This window comes from Thunnus thynnus, chromosome 7 (genome assembly GCF_963924715.1).
Source record: "Thunnus thynnus chromosome 7, fThuThy2.1, whole genome shotgun sequence".
In the NCBI taxonomy this organism is placed as follows: Eukaryota; Metazoa; Chordata; class Actinopteri; order Scombriformes; family Scombridae; genus Thunnus; species Thunnus thynnus.
The window spans coordinates 4,314,588-4,332,362 of record NC_089523.1 but is presented as its reverse complement, the minus strand read 5'-3'; the positions used below and the strand labels follow the sequence as shown (position 1 = coordinate 4,332,362).

Below are 17,775 nucleotides of genomic sequence, written 5' to 3'. Positions count from 1 at the left end.
GAGCTGTTTTGTAATTTCCCTCCAGTTGTTACAGCTTCAGCTAGGGCTGTCAAAAGACAATTAGTCAATATATCTGAGTTAAAAACATTAGTCCAGTTATATAGTGTGTAATAAAAGATGAGTTAGCTCTACACAGTATTGATTAAGTGATGAAGAGTTAGAACATAAAAGCTTTACACTTCCAACAATCCACAGCAAATTAAAGAGGTGGTGAGGAGTCAGTCATGAGATATCAAAGCTGCCTTCTGTTTACAGGCCAGGAGCACTGCAGTGTTTGTGTGCATGTGTTTTCACTGTATAACAAAAGAGGTTCAGTAGTTCTCTCACCTCTCTCATTGCTGTGGAGGACTTCGGGAAGCTCTTCCCTCCGGTCAAGCTGTGGTATCTCTTCTCCAGGGCCGACAGCCTCTCCTTCTCCTGGAACATTAAGACATACAGTCTTAAAGGGCTTATGAAGAAAGTGCACCAAAAGCAAGATTTCAATATAAAATACAGACTGGGTATTTAGCTGAAGCTGTACACTTTGGGTGAAACATTATTTTAATCAGTCATGTACCTTCTGGAGCATTTGCAGTGTGAGGGTTCTGTCTTTGGCCAGCCGCTCACACTCCTGAGATGCCTGCAGGCCCAGCTGGTTGGCTTGGTTCTCCAGAGCGGACACCTTCTCCTAAATAAAACAGCACAGAGAGAAACGATTGCATATGTCCTACAACTCTCTAAATACCTGTGTGGACTGGGTGTTGCAGGGCAAAATGAATGCATGACTAAAATCACTGACAGCAAATATGTGTTGTGGACACTATGTTGCTGTGATTAAAAGCACAATATTGAGTTCATGTCCTGATGTTGCCTCTGCGGTAGGAAAATGCAAATCAAACTATTCTTTTTAATACCAAGGATTTTGGCATGTGTTTGTTCAGACTAAATATCTGCCACCATCAGCTTCACCTCTTACACAAAACCCCCACACTGTTTAAATCATAACAGAGACATTCTTGTATCCCTGTTTTCTCACCTTCCTCTTGGCCACATTGCTGTGGTACTCTGCTCTTTCCTGGAGCAGCTGCTGGCTGATGGTTTCTCTCTCCTCCTCCAGGCTGCTTTCTCTCTCCAACTGTTGAAACTCCAGGTCCTCAAACTTTTTGGTTCCTGCTTCCAGTGCCTCTCCATCCTAACGGAGGCCCACACACACACACAACATCAGAGGTTACATCATGAACAGAAAAAAAAACACTTGTCACACACACGGATCATACTAAAGCCATTGACTTTTCTCACAGTAGCGTGGTGGCTAACAGCAAAGCCATGACACCTTGACTCTTAAATCTTAAAATTGTTTCAAACATTTTCCCAGCATGGCTGAAGCGCTTTTTTTGGGTACAACTAAAAGCACACTGGGCTCAGTCAAGCAGACAGCCATGAAGAACATGCTTCTACTGCAGCACAGCTACTGGTGTGTGGTAAATTAGATGTAATACACAGGAGGCAAGGGATGGTTATTTACATCAAAAAATATATTTTGCAATAAAGATCTGTGGTCCTTTGATCCTTCCCTCCATCAGTTGCACTCAACTCTTCAACCTAGAGATCTACAGAGAGAATGTAGACTAATAAAGTTAAAGTACAAACACTATATGGAAAAAATCTTAATTGCAAAATATTTGTTACAATATATCTGCATTTAAAACACTGAAATAAAAACCATGCCGGCTTCACTGATACATATATTCTGTGTATTCCAGAGAGTCCGTCCGTCCTGTTGTTGCTATGTCACTATGTAGTTGCTGACAAGTTTAAGTTTTTCAGTGCATCTGTCAGCAGCAGGGAGGTTGAGTCTTTGAGTGTGAAGGCTCTTCGGGGGCTTTGTAGCACTTGTGAAGGACCCGACAGTCTGCGATGTCAATTCACTGACATGCAGTCTGAGACGAAAATAACTCATTTTTGCAAGTGGTCAAAACAGGGACAAAGAACTTTTAGACATTATTCAACTCAGCATCTATGACTTAAGTGTACTTTTTCTCTGCAGACTGAGCCTGAAACTCCCACCTGTCCATCACAAAAATATGGGATCTCAAACTTTGTTTCTGCTGGCTGCTGCACTCTCTGAATGTGAGCCAAACAAATTAAACAAAATAAAAGAGCTCTAGCTCTACACAGAGCTTTACTGAATCCATGACACATTGTCTGATTCTGCAGAGTATCACTGACAACAGATGAGATATTTCAACAATGAATGTAGCCCATTACAATTATTCTACCTAGTGAAAATGATTCATCTTCTTTTCTCTCTTAACAGTAATCCAAACAACAGCATAAATTTACATAAGAGAAGTCACAAGATGAGAGGGAGGGAAGGCAGAGAATGGATCTAGTCAGGGCCTATGTTAATTGATTAGTGAGCAGTTAACAAAATATGCCAGCCATGACAAATCACAGAAGAGATGCAGATCAGATTTACACATGCAGTGCAGTGCGAACACATCACATGAGCCGCATTTTACCAAAATGCATCACTAGGAGCTGAAGTGACCAGGAGCCATTTGTGTGCTCCCGTGTTGACCTGAGGGTTTCAGTAGCATGTAGGTGTGGTGTGGAGGAGGGAACATTCCTGCAGCTTGTGGCAGCAACAGCACGTCCGTGAGGGGCTCTGAGAGGACTTCTCATGAATACACTGGGTGCGTATGTGCAAATGTGTGTGTCTTAAACCCTATGCAGAGGGCCCCTGGTAAAGGGTTAAAGGTCCCAGTTGCACTATGTGAGATGGTATGTGCTGAGAGCTGGCATGTACAGTATACTGTCCCTCAAAGGCAACAACTACAGAATTGAAGATGAGGAAAAGTTTAAAGTTTTCAGGCTGGCGGGCAAACATATGGCATGAGAGATAAAAAGGTTGTAACGCCTTCATTTTATACCTTTTAGGCTCATTATTTGACCCAAAAAATATTACCATAGAATGAACATAAAACCTTAAAAAAACGCATTTACTGTCTGGCTATGGTTAATCTTCACAGAGTGCAGTATCAACCAATTCCTTTCCATTTTAACTGGTTTATTTTAGAATATAAACTTACTATTTATAGTCCATAGCTCATATAAATTATATCTCTATTTTGCAGGTATCTATCTGTACTTCAAATATTTATATTGAAATCAATAGAATAATTACATTAACAATTTCATCACCAAAATCGCATCAATTCTACTAGAGTCCAGAGCTAACCTGGCAGCTGCTGAGATCTGCTAAGCTAGTTAACCTTAGCATGAGTTTAGCCAGGTTTTATTCTTCACCAGTATTGGATTTAGCTACTGCCTCCTTTAGTTATGTGGAATAACAAAAATAATTTGCTAACATGTCAGTTTATCAAAAACAATCAGTTACACATAACTGATAGAGAAAATCAATAAGTAATTTTAGCTTTAGCTAAGGCTAGCTTTGGCTGACTAGCTAGCTTTCACTTGATTGATAGCTGTGTAGTTGGCTTTTTCTTTGTGAGAATGAAAGATTTCTACCTCCATTTTGCAGCTACTGCTAATTTAAAAATGATACATTTCTCTTTGATTAGTAAAACAGACGTCAAAGTCATATTCAGGTCTTAACTCAGTTTTGACCAAATGTGTAGTTACTTTTGTTTTGTTGCTTTTTGCCTTTGTAGGACACTATACAGTGCATGGTCTATACTGATGTAAACACTAAGGATTTGACATAATGTGATGAACACATGCTCAACTTTTTCAAAACACCAGATATTAAAAATTCTACATTTAAAATGGGTCTATAATACCAAATATTTCCTCTGCAAGTCAGACCAATGCATTTCACCTTCAATTTAGAGGAAGACAATGCTGTGGAAGAAGCTAGGCTGGTGCTACTCTCTAAAAGGTTGCAGGTTGGGATGGTGACTGTGACTTCAGTGGAGGTGGGTGGGGTGATAGATTGTGTCAGGTAGGGCAGGCGACTGCAGACTGGAGTCTGTAGGTGGGGGTTTAGGCTAGTTGCTTCTGCTCGACTGACGACCCACCCTTTTGAGCTGTTCCTGCAACTGTTCCCGCAGGGACTCGGGACAGTTATGAAGCTGGTTCTTCAGCTCAGCGTAGCCCTCCTGGAGGCTCTGCAGGCCCCGGCGCTCGGCCTCAACATTAGCCCTCTCCTAGAAAAACACAACACACACCCACACACAGGATGGATGGACGAGAGGAGAGAGAGAGAGAGAGAGAGAGAGAGAAAGAAAGAGAGAGAGAGGGAGAGGGAGAGAGAGAGAGAAACACACTGCTCAAAATCCACGCCATGCAAATAAAAAGCTGTAAGGTGTTAGCAACAGACACGTCGTGACAGGTTTTTAGGGCTTAGCAGAGCACAGGAAGAAGGCACTGAACCAGCAACCTGGGATTCATAAATAACATATGTGTGCTCAAAACAAAACTAAACTAGCCAGAAGACACAATTACATCTCTCAAACATTTCATAACACAATTCAGTGCTCTAATGTTGCAACACATGACACTTTTTTTTAATTCAGGACTTATATAGCACTTTATAAAATGAACTATTCATTCTGTATGTCACTGAAGATTACTGGCAGTAAACATCCTGAAAGAACCTATACATCTTCCAACAAGTACATCTTCAATAAGCGGTGAGAAAATCTCCCCTCCCATAATGTATTTGACATTTATTGGCCCCAGAACATTTATGAACTGATTTATAATAATCCTGAGCAATGTTAATCTGACAGTAGTGACAGTGTCTCAGATGCTCTCCACCTAAAGTACAGAAACATCATGTCTCTCGAGTGCTGCTCCAGTTTCAAGCTCGGGAATCGATTGGTGATGGCTAAACTTGCTTTTATGAGCTGTGTTGGAGCAAAGGTGGCTTTACCCTGTAGCGTTATCATTTTGATTTTTTTTTTTTTGATTTTGAAACCACTGACAGGAGTCTCGCTGAGAAGCTCAGGTGAAGCTTTGAGCAGTTCTAAGAGACACCACAGATTCATTTTTATACCATAATGCCAAAAATCTTATTGTCAGTAGTAGAACCACAGATTCAGGGAGAATTTATCCACCAGGGGGTTCCACAACATTTTCATGCCAAACGTTGATGCTATTTCATGAGAAGAGTTCCCACATAAGATTACTTTTGTTCTTGGATATGATTAGACACAAAACCCAGAGACACTTATCCACTTCACTTATCTTCCAATAAAACAATCATGTATGACACCTTAATATTTTGTTGGGAACACTGTGGAGCTCTCACAGGAACACTTAAGAGCTGCAGACTTTAGACTTGGACACAATAATAAATCATATTGTCTGTAGGTCTGAAAGTTTTTACTGGAGATGAATTAGGCGACAATATTACCAAGAAAAGGCAAGAAACTAAGCTGCTAAATGTGCTTTTACTCCCCTCTCTGTCTTTCTGTCAACTGTTATGTGGTGGCATGCTAGTGCTTCACTTGTCAACTACTAGAACACCGTGGTAGAAGTCTTTTGCAGAACCCGTGCACTACAGAACCAAAGACTACAGAGTCAGGTTTCCTGGTCTGCAGGGTCTGTCATGCAGACAGTGAAGAAACAAGGCGAGCAAAATGGGTCAGAGATATAGTAACTTTGAGTGCTGAAGAAGCAGAGAAGGGATTAGGGGTTAATGGATGACGGTTAGTCAGCGGTATTGAGCTGAGGAGGAAACAGGGATGAGAACTGACCTGAGAGCAAACCACTAAGCTGAAGTCATGCATCAGAGAACACCCAAGAAGGTAAATCCAGTCCTTTATTAAAACCTTTATATGGAAATTATCTGTACAATAAATCCAATTCTCCAAGTCAGGGAAGCTTGTAACAGACAGGAATGCTGACTTGTGTAGGGACACCAACAGTGACGAACCAGTAGGGAATGTTTAGGAGACTGTAAAAGCACAGGCAGTGAGTGTGTGTGTGTGTGTTTTCTCTCTTTCTTAAGTGTGAAAGAATGTGTATAACCTCAGCAAACATTCGAATCCCGTACGCTTGCAAATAAAGATTCTCCTCTACCCTTTATCCTCTGCTCTCTCTACCTTGTCTTTCTCCCTCTGAATGGCGTTCTCCAGCTCGTCTAGCTTGTGCTGCAGCTGGGTGATGATGTCCGTTTCGGCCTCTATCTGGTCGAGCTCTGCCTGCCTCTCGCCCTGCAGCAAGGCGCGCTCCATCTCTGCCTGAAAGAGTGGACAAGTCACAGTGTTACACCAGTGAGCAACCAGGCTAATAACAGGCTGAGCTCCAACACAGTAACCATAAACTGCAAAACCTGTCCAGAAAAATTAGACTTTACAGATTGTACATTAAGTTCAACAAATTAATTTCTATTGGCATCATTACCTCTTGTTTGGACTCCTGGAGTTGTTGCTCCAGTTCTGTCAGACGGTTTTTGAGCTCATCGATCCGAGCCAGAACGCGAACCCGCTCGTCCTCCAGGTAACCCAGCTCCAGTCGACCTGCGCTGCCTGAACTGGACGAGTCCTCGTGCTGCAGGGAGAGAAGATAAAATCAGCTCTCAAAACAGGAAGTGAAGCCAAAGGGGGGAAAGGGAAAGACAGATACTAGTGTTTAGAAACCTTTGCTGGTCACTACTAAACAGAGACAGAAGAAATAGAGATAAAATTGAACAACGGTGTCATGATGGATAAATGAGGTTTATGGAGGAGCTGTTGTAAAATCGGGATTCCCACAACATACTGTAACCCTCACAAACAGCCCCAGAAAGCCAATAAAAAGGAAGCAAAAACAGAGGGGGTGCAGAAAGTAGCTGACTGTAGCTCAGTAAATGCAACAAACACTTACAGTGACTGACTCATTTGTTGATTCTAGCGTCTAGATGTTTTAGACTTAGGCATAAATGCACTACTAAACACACTTCTTCATCCTCCTGACACTTGTTTTCTTTGAACTGGTCATGGACTTGTAGGAAACAGGAGTTAACCCTTACATAGCACGCATGATGTTCATATCATATGCACCTATATGAAACAACATTCTAGATAGTAACAGTGGCCCTGCTCGCCCTAAACAAGAGTAAAATACCTTTTAGAAAAAAGGTTATTTCCATTACTTTGTAAAACTCAAACTGTTGCTTCACAAAACAAACTGATATAACTTTATGAAATGTAAAGAATTTTCTTCTTTAGTATTCAAATGTGCTGTATAACCGCTGTTTTAATCTGAGCCAGGAGTATGTAGGTTTTCATCCTAATCAAATACTGCACTCTGTTTGAAAATGTACCAGTGAGTGAAATCAGATGATGTAAGGAGCTGCTTTTTCATGACTTGAAGAGCAATAGAGTGTGAGAGCAAAAGGCAGTTTAAGATCCCAGCAGTTAACTTACAAGCCAAGAATCCATCAGAAGGTTACTTGACCCTGTGCTTCACTGTGTCGAGTACAGTTGTAGCGTCTGTGATAAAAGCAGAAACAGCTCGGCAACGCAACAGCTGTGTGGTCTAATGAAATGTGCAAATCAGTCTAATCTGAAACTTTTGTTCTGTTTGTTTAAGAGAGGTTGGGAATGATATATTCCAAAAAAAGATATGAATATATGTTTAGAACGAAAACCTGCATTTTCCTGGCCTCAGTAACCCACGAAAAAGAACTCTATCTGCTCTGTATGTGGAGAGGTTAAACCTGATATGGTAGGATTAAGCACTGGCTTATATGAGTAATGGCTAGTAAATGAATTATAGTGAAACTTTTCCTTTGCTTGGAATGACTCTGAATCCCCTCAAGGATCCCTGGTGGTCCCTAAACCTCACATGAGAACCACTGATTCGGCAAAGCCAAGCACATTGTTTGCACATGCTGGGTTCCACAGCGGCATGCAGAGCGTCTTTGGTGAGGAAAAAAAGCATTCCCTCTGACCTGTCTGTCTCCATTGTGCAGTGCTGATGCTGTGCTGAGAGCAGGAGATGTCCTCACCTCCTGATGAGTGCTCTCTGTACTACTACACTCCTCCTTAAGGTTCTCCTCGTCGCTCTCCCTCTGTCTCTGCGCCAGACGTAGCGTGGCTGAGGACGGTGTCCCTCCTAGGACATTCTCCATGGACGGTCTCCGCCCCGAGCCATCTCCCAGCCCCCCGGGGAAACCTGTCCTCCCTGAGCCCAGAGGGTCCAGGCCAGGGGTCTCTCCTTTGTTGTATTCAGCGCAGAGGTTTAGGATGGTCTCCAGTCGCTGTCTCTCCTGTGGTGAAACACAAAAAAGTACATCAGATTAGGGTTTGACACAGAGGGGCGTCAAAGTGCGAACATATCTCCCCTCTGTAATGGATTAAAACCTGAGTCTATGTTAAAGCATAACGTGCATGAAAGGCTGCTAAGATACCCAATTTAAAACAGTGAATATGTCACCGACAAGCTGTATCCAATTTTTAATAAAGGGCCAATATTAGCTTCACTTTTCAACACACTGATATATCCATATAAGCCTACATCAGATTAGATCCTGCTGTGGTAGGGAGTATGTCCCTTCTATCTCATTTCCTGCTGGTGAACTGGCTGGTGGGGTTGAGCCAGCGACAGATGACAATCTGAAGATGGGCGGCTCACACAGAGGAGCAGAGAGCAGGCCTGATGCTGACTGAGTAGTAGTAGTATAACTGCCATGTCCCTAATATCCTACAGTATGTGACTGAGCCAAAGTCCACCAAACAACCCAGAATGAAAAGAGAAGTTCTGTACATCCAGTGGTGATAATATAAATACTGGTGATATTTTTGCAAAAACTAAATATCCTTGAATTTTATTGTAAAATAGAAAATCATACTAAATTATTATGGTGTTGATCTGTGACCCACTTCAGTCATTCAATTTAACAAATACATTATGGAACAATTTAACTAACATGGAATAAAAACTCAAACTGACCAGCAGGTGTTACAGACTGACAACTAGTGTGAAACCCAATCTGATGCTCTAACACTAGAATAAACCAAGTAAGATTAGCAGGATGTATTTGCCACCCAGTTTTAATTTCAGTATGAGCCGACTGTCATGACTTCTCTAACCCCTGAAACAACACAGCAGCCCACACTGCCCTCTCTCCTGGGTGCTGCCTGGGAATCAGACTGTGTGACTGGTTGTCCAGCTGTCACTATGAGAGGTCAGCCCACCTATGGGAGCCCCAGTAGACTGGGCCTACATGTAACCTTTGAACTCTGAATGTCAGCTGCTGAACCCCTGGGCTGCAGACACAGCGTCTCTGAGGTCTGCAGAGGCACACAGACAGCAGCTACGCGGCACTGTGAGTCTTAAAGGCGCACACCAAGTGTTTGCTTCATAGTCTCATTGGTCAACTTAGCTGTTTAGTGATGAGAAATCAGACGACATATTCAAAAAATTCATTTCATCAATTCAGTTCATCAAAATTTGGTTGAGAGCTCTGGAAGAAGCTAGGAAATGGATCATGAGTTACAATTTTGTTTCTCTCTATTATTTGGTATGTAGTCCAAAACCAGTTGGGAAATACATGATAGGATAGATTTCTTAATAAATACTAAAAATAAGTTGTGTAGTGTATATATATTCAATAAGTTTATATGTGAATATGTTCTGTTATGGGTTAACATACACTTATTTTCATAAGGATCTTTTAGTTACTGCAAATATGAACAGTATGCTAATTATCTGTAAACATAGACAACATAAAATATCACAAGGCTAACTTTTTAGCTCACAAAAATCTGCCACTTAAAGTGAGCCTATATAACTTTATGAACAGTGGCTACAGTAACCACACGTGGCAATTATTCAAATGACAGTAAATGATAAAAGGTAGTTTAACAGTGACTGTTAAACTGTAGCACAAGTAGAAAAGAGTCATTAAGTCAGGAACCTTACTTTCTAATGTTTGCTCATTTGAGCTAAAATTAGCCACCATAAGCTGCTGGTCACACTGTACCAGACCAAGTAAGCTGTAGCAGCAAAATGCAACAGTGTATTTTTAAGAGAATGAGAGTGATGTTTCTTCTTTCAAAAGGTACACAGCCTAACTTTAAGGTTTTATGGGAGAAGACAGTTCTTGGGTAATGAAGCAAACACAACTCTGCACATGTGCTTTTTGAGCCTAAATCCAGTTTCAGCTGGTTTATCAAGTCAATTCAATACTGATGAGTAATGTCTAGAGATTAGTTAGGTATAAAATGGTCAAATTTAAAGAAACTGAATGCTCATACACTTGGCAATTCAAATCAAAAAATCAGCTTTCAGTCAATCAGTCAAACAATGAATTCATCAGAAACACCTCCGCAGAAAGGCATTTGTTCTCTTGTTGTTAACAATAGACACGTTTTTGGAACCAAAGACGCATTGTGTTATTTTATGCTCTTGTGTTTGAGTTTAAGCTCAATTAGTTTCTTGTTGCGTAGGAACACTAAGCAAGCCAGATTGTTCTCCCCCACAAACAAACACCCTGGTGGATCATCTCTCTCAGACTGCAGTGGGCATGGCTTTCCCACTGAGGGAGCAGCTGCATGATTAGGAGCTCCAGCCCCACCATTAGCTTCAACCTGTAATCTGGGACCAGTTAGCTTTTAACTGAGTGGGTGGGAGTAAAAGACCCCTTTGGGCTGCAGAACAGTGCTATATATTCACTAGAAAAGAGTCAAACTTCAAACATTTACTGGCAAGTCTACAACTACTCATGAGTCCTCCCACTCAACATCTGCTTGCACACACACACACACAGATTAGACCACTCAGCATCCTGAACGTCTGTCTCGTTTTTGTCAAGAAAACTGATTGAAAGCCGGCACTATCATTGTCTCATTTGATTGCCAGACAGCCTTTAGGCTACCAAACCTGTATGATGGATGAGTCGCGGGATCAGAGACAGATTTTACCATCAAATGTGTTTGGCTTCAACATAAATCAACTTGACGCAGCATCAAATTTGACACTGGTGCACAAATTATGCTCTTAATTAACTGCATGTTGACAGATTTGTATGAATCCCGTATTTTCTGTGTTTTCCCATTTGGCTCTTTTAAATGCCAGAGGAATTTTTACGCTCAGGTTATTGCTGCCACAGGCACTAAAAAAATCCTTCAGTTTATAAGTCTCCAGGTCTCTCCGTTGACATCATTATCAGGTGCCTTAAGGCTTTGAGAGCTGGGAAGTCAGTATGTTAATCCAAACCTTTTACCAGATGCCAAGCTCCAATGTCCCATTTGGAAACAGTGAGGTTTTGCCTTGAAAAACAGATATTTCCGCAATTGTTCAATGCGGCTATGCAAATGTAGGCCTTTCCATTTTGCCCTGGTGAATAATTGAGAAACATGGCCAGAAAAACAGTACATAGTTTCTCTTTTGATAAACTTTTTGAGGTAATATAAAGGGGTCTTGGTTTGCTTAAACCCTAGTATCCCAAACATTAACCTAAAACATGTCAAAGACAAATCACCTGGAAAAAGGAAGAGACTCAAGGTGTACTCACTCTCATGATGGATGCTTTGAGAAGCAGCTCAGGCCTTGAAATGAGGCACACATGCAAACCAAGCCAGCTTAGCCAATGGACAGATGAACAAATACCGGCCTTTAGAAGCCAGTTACACCCCCATCCATGACACCCCCATAACAACAAACGCCCATCCCCACCCCTCCTCTGGGAGGATTGTAGGTGATAGTGACAGAGCTCCACGGCAACAGGCAGTCATCAGCTGCTTAGAGAAGTTTCTTGAATTCAAACCAATGGGCTGGTATTACATCTGAACTGTTTTCATTGTGCATGTATTAATGTGCATGTATATATACACTTCATGGCAGGTAAATGAAACGACAAACTGTTTACTGAACCAACAGACGCCCCATGTAAAACACTGGTGGTACATTTGGCTAGCTCACACACAAATTTGTAAAATGACTGACTTCATCTGTTGGTTTTACAAAGCAAAATGACATTCCCAAATGTGGGAATATAGCATAATCCTGATTCTGAAACAATGAATGCAGAGAAAATGATACATGGAAATTTGCTGTTAAGGGACACAAAGTCCAATATGTGTGTATTACTAACTGTTACGTTATTTCTGTTAATTCAGAGTAAACAAACAGCCAAAAAAACATGACGCGGCAGGCAAAAGAATTAACATTAGCGTAGCTGAGGCTAATTTTACCAAGTAAAGAGAAAGTGATATCTTTTAAAAAAAACTGTGGTATTTGGTATATTGTCATTAGCCATCTTCTCCTTCCTACTTAAGAGTCTAGCTTGCTAACTGCACTGCAAGCTAACTTGACAAAGCAAATTATGTAAGTGATAATATTAATATATCACAGTGATGCGTTATTGCCACTGCAACTAATCTAATACATCTAGCTAGATACATTAGCTACGGTATTTCATAAATGAGACATATTTATATCAAGACCATATTTAGCTAGCTTACAAGTTAACGTTATCTTAACACAAATGCTATTAAATAGAAATGGTCCAAAATAAAGAATTTAGTCATGTCTATCTGAAATTTACTAGGATAATAATCAGGTCAAATGTCTTTTTTTGCTACTTTGGTAACTGAGTACCACGTCAACTACATCAACTCTTGATTTAAGAGTGTCTCATTCCACCTGACAAAAAAATTTAGTGTTATTGTCTACAGTAAGCTGATCTGTACCAAGCGGATCTGTATCTGTTCACAGTTAAAACAGCCTCTGTGAGTCCTGCTGTGTCACCAGGGCATTAAGGGAAAAGCCAAGTCACAAGTCTGAAACCACCAACAATGTGATACACACACAAACACACACAGCTTAGTTCAGCCATGTTTGCTAAACACCTCCTGAGAAGCACTGTAGTCATAAACTGTAGTGATATTTAATAACCATCTCCTTGATGACTAATGCCAGCTATCTGCACAGAGTTTAACATGGACTGAGTGCTTAATATATACCAGAGCAAATTGGCAAAGAGAAACTGACAAATATTTCCTATAAAATTACCTGAAATGTGTCTCAAAATCCATGAATTCCCAAAGTTTCCTTTAACAGACAACTTCAAAAAACAAAGCAATAAAACCTTACAGTAGGTTATTCTAGCTGCAACAGTGGGCTTGTGTACAGCTAGTGCAAATCCCATAAATGTGAGTTTTCATGAAAAGCCCTGGTACAGGGTGAAAGTCCTCTAGACTCTGTGTCTATCAGATGGGAGGGGGTGATACATCCAGACGACCATGGGGTTATGGAGGAATGCCTGGTTCCCAGAGTTCTCCCAACCCCAGCCTGCATCCTCCCCCAGACACCGGTCCACACATTCCACAGCCGACCACGTCTCACCTAGTGGGTGGCTCTCATGACAACTGGGTTTGACAACGCCTTGTAACGCCACATTTTGAGTTTGAAGCTGCTGATGATCCTCTGTTCTCTAGGCGTAAAGGAGACATTTTGGTGGCAGGTGCCCCGTAGTTAATCAGAGTGCTGTTGCTCATGGCTGAAGTGATTGTGTTGTTGACAAGTGGCACAATTAAGTACAGCTTGCTACTGATTACATGTGAAATAAAAAGCCAATTTTAATGTTCGATGTTTGAAGTCAATGATTACTCTAAAATTAAAAAATGGGGGAAAACTAAACTGGGAAACAGTAAAACTTCGATTTAGCTATAAATTCTAAACATGGAAGGGCATAGGGTATTTTCCTGGGAGTCTGATACTGCTCCCCATGCCAATAGCTTGAGACCCCCTATTTTAAAGATGCCCTCATTAAGGGACCTATTTGAGAGCGGGTGGAAGAGGACCACAAACAGGAAAAAACAAACATGTCTTGTGGTGAGGTACGATGCATTTACTATTTGTTTTAATTTTTTGCTTAAACCACTGAAAAATCTGTGAAGCTAAAAAATAGTGTCAAAAGTCAACAAGCACAAACTCTGTCATGGCAGTTAAGCAGCAATATCTATCTAAACTTTGCTAATATTAGCCACCATAAGTGACTGCTCATACCAGACCAAATATGAATGTAGCAGCAAAACCTCTGACAGTCTTGAATCTGGAAAGGGTGTATTTTAGTGCTTAGGAACTCAACATGTAATTTGTAAAAGGCGGAAAGTGTTATTTCTTCCTTCAAAAGACACAGTTTTGCTTTAAACTCATATTATTAAGTTCACTTCTGTCTCCTCTTTGTAGTATTGGATGCAACAGCTGTTATGTTAACATTTTCTATAATAATCCATTCATTTATACTCATATGTGCTGTGGAGAGTTTTCTAATGTGACATCCTACATCTCACTGTCAGTTTCCTCATTTAGTCAGTAAGCTCTCCTCACTTTACTCTCTTCTTTTATTTTCATCCTCCCAGCAGTCAGCATCTCTTCCTCATGTCTCCTTCTCTCCCCTGAGAGTCGGTGTCTCCTGTTTTCTCTCATGCCCTTTAATGTTTCCCCCTCCTCTTCCCCTCCTCCTCCCTGAGCACCCGGGGCAATTCCCCGTCTGTGTACCTTTGATCACACCAGTTACTTTTTTAGTGCACAGTCGTATTCTTCTTTGCCGCCTTCACCTACTGTACGTCACAGGCGTAAACAAATCTCACACACATAGTATATCCAGAGTAAACCGGGAAAGTTCAACAAAGCCTTATTTTCTACATATATCTGCAGGCAGGGAAAGATTCATACTCGCCGTCTGCCTAACAGTCTGCAAAACAAACCCCATTCATGATCAGACTCGGATCCTTGGAGGGTTCATCATGTTCAGGTCCCAGAGGAGGAACAAACAGATGATCCTAACAAGAGACATTTTTATTTTACTTCATGCTGCTGCTTTCTTTTTCCACTGCCTGTGGAACACACATGAATCAAAGCCAGGCAGGGGATAGGACAAGCAGGCTCTCCAGCGGCAGCAAACCTCTCTGGATAATAAGCTGGTGGTCCTCCATGTTGATGTCGTTGGCACTGATCTCAAGATGAAACTATGGAGTTGTTGCTCCTGGTGGGGGTGGCTGGCATTTAAACAGCCGAAGCCTCTTCAACTGGGATCCAAGCCCTGGAGTCAATTCTCAAGTGAAGACTGGGTTCCAGTTATCATGTCAAACACTTCCAGCATAGAAATGAGAACATCAAAGACTAGATACATGATTAAAGGCTAGATGAGAGTCGTATTTTCACATTCTCTAAACACTGCTGGGGATAATAAGCGGGCTTATGGCTTGATTATTATTATAGGATACAGATAAGAGCAAGACTGCAAGATGTACAGCCAGTTACATCAGCTCTCTTAAGTTAAACAAATTGCTGTGCACACGAAGTTATGAGATTAAATATCAATATCCTCCCAAAAAGTATAAGTCAATAGCAGCTAGTACTGGTTGGTACAGTAGTCAACCACTGCACTGTAAAGTATATCCATGAGATAGTGTTTAGCCAGAGGAGATTTAGTGAGCATACCAGCCAAAGTAAACAACAGTACCAAGCAAGGATGCACACAGCTGCCTGGAGCTCAACAGCAACGTTTCCTTCCAAGGACTTCTATGTAAATTATGATGTATCATTATTAAACTGTCTGCATATAGTAAATTTGACAATATTTAAGAAAAATATTGCTTACTATTCCCAAAAAGTTTCTAGACATCATTAATCAAAATTTTATTGTTGAATTCTGTTTTGCTTAAACAGTTGGTTTATGTAACAAAATAACAGCTTCTAGCTTTCAGAGCTTTGGTTGATTAAAGGAGAACTCCATCAATTCCTTTTCAGTCCAGAGGAAGCTGCACAAAGTCTGATTAATTGCCTCAAGTGATGTAATTTGAGTCAGTGTCGGTTGGGACAAAGAAGTGAGCTTACCAGACCTCTGTGGCCCGCTCCTCATCTCTGCTGGAGGTTAGTAGCCTGAGGCTAAATTAGCCGCAACAATTCCAAATATTGGAACCAACCTGTCAATGGTTGAGTTGCACTGTGGGTAAAGTAAGCTCCAAGTTTTAAACAAGGAAGAGGAATGAGCGGAATAAAAAAGACCATGTCCGACAACGAGTCCAACCATGTTATAGGTGCAGTGTGTAGAATTTAGTGGCATCTAGCAGAAAGGACTTGGCAGAAATGGAATATAACATTCATAAGTATGTTTTAATTAATGTATAATCACCTGAAAATAAGAATTGTTGTGTTTTCGTTACCTTAGAATGTGCCCTTTATATCTACTACAGAGTGGGTCCTCTTCTACAGAGCCTGCCGTGTTGCAGCGCCATGTTTCTACAGTAGCCCAGAACGGTCAAACCAAACACTGGCTCTACAGAGGGCCTTTAACATTTTTCACAAGTTTCGTGGCCACCGTAGGTTCTCCTACACGCTTGGAAGGGAAGGGGGAGGTGCATTCAGTTTGTTGCAACCTACAACCTCACCACTAGATGGCATAAATCTTACACACTGGTCCTTTATAGAAGCGCAATGCTAAATCGGTGGAGTACTCTTTTAATTGATGTATCTACAGAAAGTTACTCAACAACAAGCACATGAATCAATTAATCATTTAAGTAATTTATTGCTAAACATGACTAAGAGTCTACAGCCATGCTAGCAGTTCTGTGAGGGTGTGCTTAGCAGTTATCTGAGCAAAATGCTAACATCAGCATGCTAATATGCTTACAGTGACAATCCTAACGTTGTTTAGCAGGTAATTGACCACCGTCATTATCTTACATTATCTTACACATGTTAGCATGCTAACATTTGGTAATAATCACAAAACACAAAAGTACAGCACAGCAAGTGAAACGTTAACGTACAAGTTTCTACCCGCCTGTCAGGTTTACTACACAACTGAGATTTCCACACTCTGCAGGTTATGTCATTTCACCTGCAGTACATGTAACATATTTCTCAAGCTCAGGTCATAAAAACTTCCCAGTAAGAAAGCAGCCTAAAGGCCTGAAAGCCCCCCTTGTTAATGTAAACCACAGCATCACATGTAGGTAAGGCAATCCAGATCAAAACTAAAGACCCACCACAGGAACATCCACAGTCTATTTAAATCCAGTCCGAGAGCAACGACGGTCAGAGCTTTGTTAATATTAGCAGCAGCATCAGTTACCTTCACAAGTGAGGCCACGTTGTTGAGAAAGCCTGGCTTCTCTTTTCCCAAAGCGAGCAGATACACCAAGGCCTGCTCCCTGCTCTGGTCTCGTGTCAGTGCCGGTACAGTCCTGCTACCACTCAGCACATGATACCGGTCCATAACGCACACACTGTACCCTACAACTGTGTGTGACAGGACTGGAAGATGTTGCTGCCTTGCGTCTCAGTCCACAGAGCTGCGCTTCTACACTGGCTCCTACTGTAAAGTGATTTCACAACTGGCTGTTCTACTTTGGGACGGATGGAGAACAGCCTACACCCCCTACCCCCCCTCTACCCAGGTCTTGTGAGAGGTGGTGAGGAATCTGAGTGAGTGGGGGCAGAGTTACTGATCATAATGTGTAGGGACCTCCTAGAGCGGGAGGTGGCTTGCTGGCTGGTTCTAAGAAAAGGAACAGGGCTAACTTTATACACCAACTTTATAATGCACTGCTTTCACTTCACTTGAAATAGGGTGTTGGGTTCAATCCAGGCAAAAGGTATAATTACATGTGAAAAATTCTAGGTGTAGATAACAAGGATCAAACAAGCTTTGAAGTACTATTAAACTTAAAGTTTACTGCACATTTGTCCACAGTCTAACTTCAGCAAATACATGTAACCATATGAAGTGCTTTGTAATGCATTAACCATCAAGTGAAAGCATATAAACATAGACCTGCAGACAATTATATTCAATTTACTGGTATTATAGTTTGCTAACACTCA

General features: G+C 41.3%; 1 protein-coding gene across 12 annotated transcripts in view; it reads right to left on the bottom strand.

The window, feature by feature from the left end:
• phldb1b (pleckstrin homology-like domain, family B, member 1b) overlaps positions 1-17,775 on the bottom strand; it is a 105,059-nt gene that overhangs the window by 21,950 nt on the left and 65,334 nt on the right. For 11 of the 12 annotated variants that reach the window (XM_067593893.1, XM_067593891.1, XM_067593890.1 and 8 more), the window contains 7 exons: positions 7,883-8,200; positions 6,352-6,498; positions 6,051-6,188; positions 4,020-4,148; positions 1,016-1,171; positions 557-667; positions 328-417 (listed from right to left, as the gene is read on the bottom strand). In XM_067593893.1, coding sequence (XP_067449994.1) covers positions 328-417; positions 557-667; positions 1,016-1,171; positions 4,020-4,148; positions 6,051-6,188; positions 6,352-6,498; positions 7,883-8,200 — 1,089 coding nt within the window. The remainder of the gene's footprint in view (positions 1-327; positions 418-556; positions 668-1,015; positions 1,172-4,019; positions 4,149-6,050; positions 6,189-6,351; positions 6,499-7,882; positions 8,201-17,775) is intronic. The other variant, XM_067593899.1, reaches the window with a different exon arrangement.